At 42.8% G+C, this 12,227-nt stretch overlaps 1 protein-coding gene across 1 annotated transcript in view; it reads left to right on the forward strand.

The window, feature by feature from the left end:
* The first annotated feature begins 10,598 nt into the window (after positions 1 to 10,598).
* POU6F2 (POU class 6 homeobox 2) overlaps positions 10,599 to 12,227 on the forward strand; it is a 247,798-nt gene continuing 246,169 nt past the window's right edge. Inside the window, exon 1 of the mRNA XM_028750937.2 lies at positions 10,599 to 11,023. Within this exon, the coding sequence (XP_028606770.2) occupies positions 10,858 to 11,023 (166 nt within the window). The 5' untranslated portion in view covers positions 10,599 to 10,857. The remainder of the gene's footprint in view (positions 11,024 to 12,227) is intronic.

A 12,227-nucleotide genomic window follows, 5' to 3' on the forward strand; every position in this document is an offset into this window, starting at 1 on the left:
GGTTACCTCTTGGACTGGTTGCTAGTAAAGCAGGGAGATAGGGGCTGGCTGAGGGCCACCTGAGGTTTGTTTCCCATTCACCCTAATGGACTGGTCTCCACTGGTGTCCAGTTCGTGCTGCACATGGTCCACTGTGACTTGGAGGTGCATGTGGGCAGATGAAAGGCAAGTTGGAGCAAGGAGACATATGGGGGGGGCAGACTAAAGGGGGAAAGCACCGGGAGAGAAAGAGCTTTAGGTCAATGACAGGATCTACCAGGTCTTAGGTAGCTCAAAGAAGAAGCCGACAACTTGCTCCACAGAGCATAGCTGAAATCCAGGGGTGGGCCCAGATGACTGTGCCAAGCCATCAGTGCAAAGGGCATAAAAGCTCTGTACTCTGACCTGAAGTCTGTGGTGCTTTGTAGCTTTCATTTTATTTTTATTTCTTTTGATTTATATACCAACCTTCATCAAAAGATCTCAGGGTGGTCCACAAGGACTGCAGATTATAGTAGGCAATGAATTACAAAGGAGCATGGAGTCATGGGCAGTTGAGAAGAGGTCTTTGCAGAGGTCTCAAGCTGCTCATTTAGGTCATTGTTTCAGCAGTCACCCCCTTACATGGGAGTCCTCTTCAGACGGAGCTTCTGTGTCTGTTGGAATGCCTGAACTTTCTGAAACTCCTTCCTTGGAGGTCAGTGTTGGAGCTGCTACTCAGTAGTTAATATTAAAGTAAATATGCATACGTATAACGCAATACACATGACAAATGTCACGAGGGATCCAATCTTCCAGTCAGAATCCATTTCAGAAGATCAGAAGGACAGAAGTAGGGATGGATTTCTCTGGACAGTTTCAGAGAAGTACTAATTCATAGTTACGGGAATAGGATGAAATAAATCCCTCAACAGAACCATAAAGGGGGTGTTTGGAAAAAGAAAAATGTTGGAGACACCAGATTCTGGCATAAGATGCTACAGAAGGAGAATATGGTTGATGGATGGAGATTGGCTCAAGATAAAAGTTTTTTAAAAAACTTCAAACATCAGCAGTTTTGTTCCTCTTATACTCAGAGAAACACCAGGATAAAAGTCATCAGGTGCCATGAGAAGTGAGTGAAGAGACAACTTTCTCGTGAGTTTTGCTGAGGAAAGAAAGAACCGCAAATAGTAACGTATTTGTTAAATGGTGGGGCCTTTTATTTGTTTATGTGCTTAATCATGAAATTGGCTCTTTTCACTACCAAATATGGTTAGCTTTTAGGTGGTGCTCAATTAAAGGAGTGATTAATGAGTATGTTGTGGAACTCACCACTAGTTCAAAGGCTTAGAAGAGCCAGTTTTGCAGCTTAGTATTATCATATACAAATTGAGTCTCTCTGTCTCTTTTTAAAAAAGGTTTATGTTCTCGTCTAATGAAAACCAATTTTCAATTTTGATACTGTTCCCAGCCTTTCAAGCCACACTCTAGATGTACCTATGGATTCATGCGGTTTATGTGATAGCTGGCTGCTTTCCCCATGGTGCAGTTTGAATCTTACAGGTGTTTGGAATTTAAACTTTGCCATTTTAATTAATTTGTGTATCCAACTCCTTCAAGCCCCCATGTGCACAGAAACCAGACCATTTCAAATATTTCCATCTATTATGTGATTTCAGTTCTACACCATCATGACTATTCAGGTATCCTCAACTTCTCTTCCCTCCAGCCATCACCAAATACTCCAAATTCCAGCATCTCAAACTGTAGACAATAAATCCCAGTTTGTTCCAATCTATTCCCACAATCCTTGTGCATAACCCTCTTTCTTCCCCTATTTCTGCATCCCTATGTCCAAGGTAGTCCAATCACATATTCCTACAGTGATAATAATCCAAACCAATCTACTCAGTGGTAAATCCTATTGAATTCAATGGGATTTACTCCCAAGTAAGTGGGTAGGATTACAACACAAGTCAGCTGGTGCAATCTGCAGGAAAGCTACTCCAAAGACGAGAAAATGCCCACATTTTTGTTGGAAATAAATAAAATGGGCTTCGTTGCAGATTGTGATTCCTCATTGATGTGTTCTGTCTTCAGGTTCCATGACATATATGCTTAATGTCAAACAATAACAAAAAAAAATGTCATGGGTGCCATCAGTGCACATGGTGATCTACATGTAGGATGCAGCAATGTGCCTTTTATGTAAGAGTTTTGTAGTATCTCCAACAAGCTCCGCAAGCTCTTTCATACATTGAAACAGAGAGAAAAAACACCTGTAATTATTTCTGCAGTGATGCTTAAAGTTGTTCTTGCAAATTTCAGCTTTGGTGAGTTCCATGGACCCCTGATGATTTTTGGACATTTCATCTAAGGCTAAGGGGGAAAGTGAGTGCTTTTTGTGAAAGTTTTTGCAAGCTGCCTGTTGCCAAACTTTTCACCGAGGGAACTGGGGCAAGAGTGTGAACCCTTTCAGATTAAGGGCAGTTCTTCCAGCCCTCGCTCTTGGATTGGTTCCATGATTCCCACCCCCATAGCCGGCTGGATGGTGGTGGGATGTCATTGTGTTGATGAGGTGTCCCTTGACTGGACAGATTCACAGTCAGGAAAAGAAGTTTTTAAACAATGTCACCCCAATGAGAGCTGATTAGGACTGTGACCAGGATAGGAATAGTGTTGAACAAGCTGGTTTTGCCCCTCTCCAAGCACTAGTATTGCAGCCCACTCAAAAATACCTTGTTTCTGGGGAAAGTGCTCAAGGGGTGGTGGAGCTCCAGACCCGCCTGGAGGAAACTGATTATGTAGACTCATAGCATTCTGGGTTAAGACTTGGTTATGGGAATGAATCAGTTTTAGTCAACAGAGGGGCGGAAGAGTGCAGCTCTGTTGTTCTTACACTGTTTGACAGTGCCATTTATACCATTGACCACGGTATCCTCCTAGAGCAGCTCTGTCAGTTGGCAGTTGGAAGCAATGTCTTTCAGTGTCTCCACTCTTGCTAAGGTTCATTTTAGAAAATGGCATTTGTGGAGTGATTATAACTCAGCCCCATGGAAGTTTATTTATTCATTATTAAGAAAAACAATTGTTGACATCCATTTGTCTCGAGAGACAATAGAAGAGCGCGCCATCAGGGGTAACGTCAAATCGTTGGAGAGTTATAGCGCCTCTTGTGGCTGTAGACACTAATGCAGGAAAGATGTGTTCTGTTGCAGCTGGAGCAGATGAAGGCGTATGGTTTCACTGTTGTAAAGGTAAAGGTAAAGAACCCCCAGACTATTGGGTGATTATGGGGTGCAGCGCTCATCTCGCTTTCAGGCCAATGGAGCCGGCATTTGTCCGCAGACAGCTTTCCGGGTCATGTGGCCAGCATGACTAACCCGCTTCTGGCGCAATGCAACACTGTGACGGAAACCAGAGCGCACAGAAACGCTGACTACCTTCCCGCCGTAGCGGTACCTATTTATCTACTTGCACTGGTATGCTTTCAAACTGCTAGGTTGGCAGGAGCTTGGACAGAGCAATGGGAGCTCACCACCGTTGAGTGGATTTGTACCACCAACCTTCTGATTAGCAAGCCCAAGAGGCTCAGTGGTTAAGACCACAGTGCCACCTGTCCCTAGCTTCACTGTTGTAGATGCAATCAAGTATATTGAGGCAGCTTACTATATACGTGGGGGGGGGGGATTGGACTAGATGACAATTCTGTGATTCTATAAGATTAGTCAATAGACATCCATAATTAAAAACATCAACATCAATAAAACATCAGTAGATACTGGTTGCTTCAAAAGAGAAGTTCATATTGTGAAGGCCAGTCTAAATGGTAGCTTTCAGATGATGTGTGAAAGGCAAAGATAGTTCCTGCTGAACCTCCACTAGCAGGTATTTCCACAGGGCATGGCCTGCCAGACTAAAGGCTCAGTCCCTAGTGAAGATATGGAACCACTAGAAGTGCCCCATCCCAGGATCTTAGTGATCAGCATATAAGTCACCAGACTATCCTTAAGTTACTTTGGGCCTAAGTTATTTGGGGCCTTGTGAATTATTGATGCTTGTCTAGTTCACCACTGCCTCCAGGCAGCGTTCCAGGCCTTCTCCTAACTCAGCTGTAATGGAGAAATAGAGTTTGGGTATCACCCCAAACTCTTAATAACTGTTCCCAGTAGCTTCATATAGCTGTTGGATAGCATTGGGGACAAAATTGTTCCCCATGGCATCCCATGGCATAAACAGCAGGGGGCTGAAGAGCCCTGACCTGTGTTCGGCCAGCCTTGGAGCCAGTTCTTCACCACCCATGTGCTCTAGAATAGATGTCGTCCAGCCTGCTGTACCACATACAGCTCCCTAAAATACCAGGAGGAACTGCAGACTTCAGAGCACTGGAGAGCACACTCAGAAGCGACTATGTCAATAGGTTCCTGCATTTCACTGTGAGGCCAAAGCCTTGACAGGTGAGGCATGAGGTGCTGTTCAACATCCTTATGAAGCTGTTAGAAGTGGTGATGGCACCCAACTGTGTTTCTCTGTTAACATCTGAATCGGAAGTGGCCATACAAATTTTGTTTTTTTGTTTTGTTTTGTTTTGTTTTAAAAAAAATTATTCAAAGTTTAAACATACAATAAACTAACACAAAAGAAAAAACAATACAAAACATACAAAAAGAAAAAAGACAAAATATAACCTCAGAGTCAAATTCTTACTTTCCTCGCTTTTGGACTTCCTCACGTCCTTCGCTCCTGTTTTCCAAATTCATAATGTTCTAGACAGCAAATTATAACCTTATTCCTTATTTCAATTTCTTATTTATATTTTTCCCATATTATGTCTCCAAATTTAAGTTTATTTACCAAAATCTTGAATACTTAAATAGGCATAATATTAACCAAAAGATTAACTTTTTCTCAGATTTCATCTATACTCAAACTCTATCTACTAACTTACTGATGCCACATTTATTCTTACTCTTGCAACGCCTTAACATTCATACAGTTTACAATGTTTTTGTAGGTAGTCCTTAAATTTCTTCCAATCCTCTTCCACTGCTTCTTCTCCCAGGTCGCGAATTCTGCCAGTCATTTCTGCTAATTCCATATAGTCTATCAGTTGCATCTGCCATTCTTCCAGCGTGGGCAAGTCTTGAGTTTTCCAATGTTTAGCTATAAGTATCCTTGCTGCTGTTGTTGCATACCGGAAGTGGCCATACAAATTTTGGATCAGTATCTGATCAAGGGATTAAGGCAGTGACACCTCTTCAGCCACAGTGCCAGGCACAGGTCAGAGACCCCACAGCCACACTGACAGTTTCTTCAGGTGTGCTTTAAATTCACAGTGGGCATGCCACTGCCGGAGTGAAGCCCCTGAAAGTCATACTGTGCATCTTTAATTCCCCAGACGGTCTCTGGGCCACTTGTGGAGCCAGAATCAGTCTTTGCATAAGGAGGAAAGTAAATCAGAAGATGGACTTTCTCTTGAAATGCAGCAGGGTAGGAAAGGGTTAACTTCCCTCTCCATTCCTCTCTCATCCTCTTAATTATCAGCACCATCAGCTGACACAATTTGCTTTTTAGAAAACCTATGTATTCAGTGCAAAGACATTTAATGTCACAGTGGTCCTGAGACAGGTAATTGGAAGAAGTAATAAGTGACTTTCAACCAGCCTTTATATACATTAGCTAAACAAACAATAACCATGAAACTGCAAGGGGGTCCCAAACTGCAAAACATCAGAAGAGTCACCCTTTTGAAAAGAGTGTTTGGTCTAAGAAACTAAGTCCAAGCAAATATCCCCCCCCCCCCAATTTCCTGCCGCCCAGCAATTCCCCCACTCTCTGTCTCTATCACCCACTCTTCCCTCCTGCTCTTGACTCTCCCGGACAAGTTTTCTGATGAGGTCAAGTAATGAGGGGCCAACTAGCTATGGCATTGTTAGAATCTGTGCACCGTAACTGTGAAAAAGACAAATTCAAGAAACACGTCTCCATTGGTTAATATGGAGCCCCAATAAAACAATAAGCACAGCGGGACTTCCATCACAATTTCACACACAGTATGAATATCAGACGGGGACTTGCAAATGTTGCAGCCTTTCTGCTATGAAAGGGCATTGCCAAGTATTGGGGGCAAGTCACCGCAAGGAAAATAACTCAGCTCCTTGATAGCCTTGATCGCTTATTTATTTATTTTAAAATGTGTGTCTCCGTGCAGGTTCTTGCCCTTTCCCAGTCTTCCTAATGAATGATTGTCTCCTCTTCAAATACTGTGCTAACGTAAATCTCATTTATTTCAATGAGCCTTGTACCTCTGGGGGTGCCCCGGGGGTCAGGCAGAAGCCGTATGTTCATTTAATGCATGCTAATAATGTGTGATAATAAATTGACTGTGTGTAATTGCCATAAATTTCATCCTAACTGACAGCACTAAGTTGTTTGATAGCTTGTGTTTAGTCATAGTAACACTTGGGGGGCTTTTCTTTTTAATTGTTTTATGATAGGGCTGTTTAAAAAAACACAACCTCAGTATTTACAAATGTATATCAGCCTGAAACTGTTCTGCTTAGACACTTGGCAGAGACAGTCTTATAGCGCAATCCTATGCAAGTCTGCTCCCACGTAAGTGTGCATAGCAGGAGTTGCTAACCTGTGTAACCTCTTGGCTTCCAACTCTTATCAGCCCCAGACAGCAAAGCTGAAAGGAATGCTGGGAGTTGTAGTCCGGTGACACTGAGGAGGCCACAGGTTAGCCATCCCTGGTGGCCTTCTTTCATCACCTCCCAGCTGCCCTGTGTGGCTGACCCCTTGCATCTGATATGCCTTCTTTGGTATCAGAGGCAGGATAAATGCTTCCATGCATTTTGACACAGTTTCCCTTGGAAATTCTTCCGTGAAAACAGCATAAGGTACATACAGGGTACCATTTTTGAGGATGTATCTATACAGTAGTACCTCGGGTTACAGACGCTTCAGGTTACAGATGCTTCAGGTTACAGACTCCGCTAACCCAGAAATAGTACCTCGGGTTAAGAACTTTGCTTCAAGATGAGAACAGAAATTGTGCGGCGGCAGCGGGAGGCCCCATTAGCTAAAGTGGTATCTCGGGTTAAGAACGGACCTCCAGAACGAATTAAGTTCTTAACCCGAGGTACCACTGTACTCATTTGTGAGAGAAAGGCGTTGGGAGTAAACCCTGAGGAAAAATCTGTACCGACTGCCTTGCGGAACATCTTCGGGAGAAGTAACGTCTAAAGAGTACAGTGGTACCTCGGGTTAAGAACTTAATTTGTTCCGGAGGTCCGTTCTTAACCTGAAACTGTTCTTAACCTGAAGCACCACTTTAGCTAATGGGGCCTCCTGATGCCGCCGCACGATTTCTGTTCTCATCCTGAAGCACAGTTCTTAACCCGAGGTACTATTTATGGGTTAGCGGAGTCTGTAACCTGAAGCATCTGTAACCTGAAGCGTCTGTAACCCAAGGTACCACTGTAAATGCTACACAAATCTGGAGTGGAGGCCCTGAGATGGTTGGATGGAGCCTTGTACGCCTCCTTCCAGCAAATCCTGCATTTGTGCTCTGCTTTCCTTTGGACAACATCAGAAAGGTGGTCTTGTCTTCTGGGCAGCCCAGGACCTCCATATACACTGCCCAGGCTTGTCCCCCAGAGAGGTCACTACGCAGTTTGACTTCATCCAGACAGATGCCAACAAAAAATCTGTTTGTTTATGCATTTATAAGCTACCGTGTCCCTTGTCCAGGGTATCCAAAACCATTTAAAAATCACAGTTAAAATGGTAGATGGCAGCAATAAAAACAAGAGAGAGCTTTAAAAAACAAACAAACAAACCCCACTCTGAGGCCTCATTCCCACAAGCGGTAAATGAGGTGATGTCTGGACAAGGGAACCCACATGACGGAGTTCCTCCTCCATGCAAAATATTCTCTGAAAACTAGCACCTGGGGAGGTGGTTTCTAGATGAGCTTCATTCCTGCCAGATTTCTGGGCTCGCCTGCTGTCTGCCCAGAAAGTGGTATATTGCCAACATATTTGCTCCTTCTGAGAACTAGTTCTCATTTCCTGGTTGAAAGGTTTTGGAACAAGCCCTTCCTACCAGGAGAGATGCCCTCAGATCTGCAGGTCCATGGAAGGTTTTAAAGGGATCGGAGGATAACCAGCATTTCCAAGGCATGGCCAGAACTGGACTCCATCCGGTTAGCACCCAGATATTTCTAATGGATAGCATTTTTGGCCTTGGGCAAGGGAGACCTGGGTTCGGGCACTCCATCTAGGTGGCTTTGATGGCTTGGGTATGTTGTTCTATCTCAGCTTTACCTAGCCTCAAGGTTTGTTTTAAGGGCAAAATAGAGTAAGAATATGGATGTTGTCTTTTCCTTGGAGATCACCTTAGATGCAAATTATTTGAAAACCAGACTGTTTGACAGCAGCATACACTTGAGCAGATGCTATAAAAATGCATTATGAAAATAAAAATTAATTAAAGCCCACGAATGCCTGACTCTACATACCTCAAAGTTCATTAAAATGTCTGCCACATTCACACTAATTAATACATCACAAATACTAGTAGGCAAATTGGCATTGCTGATTAACGGTGCAATTCTTACTATGCCTACTCAGAAGGAAGCCCTATTGAATTCAATGTGGCTTACTCCCATGTAAGCGGATTCAGGATCGCAGCTTTAATTACATTCCAGGCAGGATGAAAACAGCCCAATTTATTTTCTGAAAAGCTCAAGGTAGGTATCGCTGGATTTTTTAAAAATAAAACACCACCAGCCAAACAACAACAACAACAATGGAGTAATGTTATTGGTTCCTATCTGCAATAATCTAATGCTGACAGAGAGTAGTATTTTATTTAGTAATTAACAGTGTAAAGGGGAGAGAAGCTGTCATGTTGGTTCTTAAGCTGGGGAATGTGATGAAAGATGATATCTCCGATCTCATCCTTTCCACTTGTTTAGGATTGTCAGGATGAGAAATGTCAGCATTATGAAAGCTCAGCTCTGCTCTTGATATGATAAAACCCTTCAAAAGCCAGTCTCCCTCCCTCCTCCCCTCCTCCTCTCTCTCTCTCTACACTTGCTGTTTCTTTTTTTATTTATCCTGTTTTGTTAGATGGCAGAAATATAATTCTTTTCTTTCTTCCTATTATAAGCCACCATTTTTGTTTTATTATATGTTTCACAACCCCTAATGTCCCACTGAAAATTACCTTGTTAAATGACAGTGTTTCAAAGCCATGAATCCTCCCCCCCCCACACCCCATTCCCTCTGAGGTTTGAAACAGTCAACAGACTGTAAAGAATAAATAATAAAAAAGTATTGATTATTTTGATGACTGTGAGATTCAATTAAGTATTAATTTTGCCCTCCAGTGGACCTATCAAGGTATTCAAAAGGGAGGGTTCGGCTTGAACTAAATGCGCGCTGAGTGCTTCAGCCTTAAATAGGGAGAAAATGTGTTTACCTACAGTATTTGAAGAAGAGTGCATTGATGCACAGAGTCCAATATTTAAGTGCTGTGCAAATTAAACCCTGGTGACAGTGACATTGTTTTCGGCGATATGAGTATTGACTAAAGAAGTGCATTTGATGACAGCTTAAACTATTTGTATTGATTAACATTTTCATAGATTATCATGTGTCATATCAAATTCACTTTTCAGACATGAATACATTAAAAAAACCCATAGGCAACCACATCGACCAATGTGCGGATGGGGCAGAGGGAACATGCTAACCAACCTATTTCTGCGCTGGTCACCTGTTCTCTGCATAAGAACCATTTAGGCATGAACTTAGCAATAAATAGTTGGGAGATCGCACAACAAGGTCACTTGTTTCTTTTCGGCTCCCCATCCCCACCCCCACCCCAGTTTCTGCTATTTACTGGCAAAACTGAAGAATGCTAGATTGTTTTGGAAATCATAACTGAACTTCCTCCCCCTCCATTCCTCTGAATGAGAAGATCAAATAGATTCAGATAATCAGGAAACATTTGAAAACTATACATATATATTGAGCAGATGCGTTATGGAATTATAATGTCCCAAACACCAGCATGATTGCCAAAATTTAGTAAGTATCCTTTGCTAGTTTTGTCTCTTTCAAATGTGAATATATATGTTTCTTTTATTTGTCTGCCTGCCTGTATATATCTATCTTTTTCCTTAAGTGTGAGATTATGGACTTTCAGAGCCTAATAACCCAAAGGCAAAAGTAAACCTTTCCTTGCCTTGTCTTGATTGTTTTTTTTTTGATTATATGAAATACTTGTGCCATTTGAATTATTACTTTGCAGTGTTGTGGAAACAGTTTTAATATTGTGAGCGTTGCTGTTTTGCTTCTGATTTGATTGCTATTGGAGTGAGAAAGCTTTTCCTTTTGAGAGAGAGAGAGCGAGAGAGAGCGAGAGAGCTCTAGGACATTCGCAGCCTTAAAAAAAGCAAAGAAAAAAAGCGCTGCTGGACCATCACCCCTTTCTTACCGCATTAAAGTAAAAGAGCGAGGTGTAAAAACATGCACACAAAAGCAGCACGTCCCACAATTAGAGCTGCGCTGCTTATGTCGCTCCCCCTGAAGTTTTCTCTCCCAGGCATCCGGAATCTCTCACATGCTAGTTGAGCTTTAATAGGGTGGGGAGTAATGGAAAACTCATTGGATCTGTAATAGCTCTTCACTTGACTGCAGCCAGCAATAACAGCAGGAGCAGCCGGAGATAAGAGAAGGAGTGTGTGTGTGTGTGTGTGTGTGTGTGTGTGTGTGTGCACAAGAGAGAAAAAGGGGAGAGAGGGAGTGAGAGATAGGAATACGCGCACCAAAGCTGCCACTTCCCTCCCCCCCTCACTCTTTTCCCCCCACATCCTAGGATCCAATGATAGCTGGACAAGTCAGTAAGCCCTTGCTGTCACTGCGGAGTGAAATGAATGCAGAGTTGAGAGGTGAGGACAAGGCAGCTGCTTCAGACAACGAGCTGAATGAGCCCCTGCTTGCGCCTGTGGAATCAAATGACAAGGAGGACGCTCCCAGCAAGCTCTTCGGTAAGTCTGCCTAGGTCTTGCATCTTTGGGTGGCTCTTGCCTGGTGTCACAGGAGGCGAGAGATGGGAGGCGAGAGGAGATGGGGACCACTTTCTGCCGAGCCACTTTGCCCACCTTGCCTCCCTGCCCAGACTGGTGGCTGGCAAAAGTTTGATCTTGGAGGGGGGATGGCTCTGTGCAGCTGCACAGCTGCCACCTGCAAGCCACACGCTCTGGGGCAGTTCTCAAACAGCCCCATAGGCATCTTTGGGGCACCCCCCAGGCTACTCTTGCTACCTTTTGTCTCTTGGATGTTTCATTCTTGTGCTACCATGTTGTCCAGAAAAAAGTAATCACCTGGGTTAGTTGCTTTGGTTTTATTACGAATTACTGCGTTAAATTTTGGAGGGTGCAGGCAGCCTTTCAGATTTTCCTTGCACTGTCTCTGAACGCTCTCTTGTCCAGAGTAAACTTTTCTTAAATATTTAGAAGAAGAGCCCCCCCCCCCCACTTTTTTGTTTGTCGCTCTTTAAAAAGAGATCATGTTTCTTCACCTTTGGTTAGCCATTATAATTCCACTTAGGGAAATTTGATTTGAGTTTAATTCAGTGTAAACTTAAAGAATGATGCATTTTAAATGAAAGAAGGAAATGAAATGTGGACTAGAAATGTATTGAATGGTACATTCTGGCACACTGTGAGTAAACTGTGTGTTTTAAACAGCTGGATAATAGCTAAAGAAAACGTAGCCTTTCAGGAATATTGGTTTCATATCCAAAATGAAAATAAGAAGTGTGACACTCCAGCCCAGACATCTGTCATTCAAACCAGTGACACCCTGTAAGACAACTCAAGCAACTGTAATCTCTAATCAGAAAAGGGAGCAGAGCGTGTTCGGGGGGGGGGGTGCTTGAGTGATAGATGTTGATATATGTCTGTGCTGGAGCAGTACTACACAGCAGAATGTGACATTTGGATTCTACAGCAATTGCTTCTGAAAGAGTCTCTTTTAATTATTTCCATGTGTTACTCTTTTTAAAAAAGGGCTAGGAAGCCTGTACAGGAAACATGCATTTGCATTTTACAAAAGTATCTTGTTTGGAAAAAGAATGTACCTTTTAAAAAACAACAACCCAAATTATTGTTATTTTTGAAATCTGTAAGGAAGGTGAAGATATACTCAGATGTCTGTATTTTCACTACAGCAATAAGCTGCAAAATGATT

Source organism: Podarcis muralis, chromosome 12, assembly GCF_964188315.1.
Source record: "Podarcis muralis chromosome 12, rPodMur119.hap1.1, whole genome shotgun sequence".
NCBI lineage: Eukaryota > Metazoa > Chordata > Lepidosauria > Squamata > Lacertidae > Podarcis > Podarcis muralis.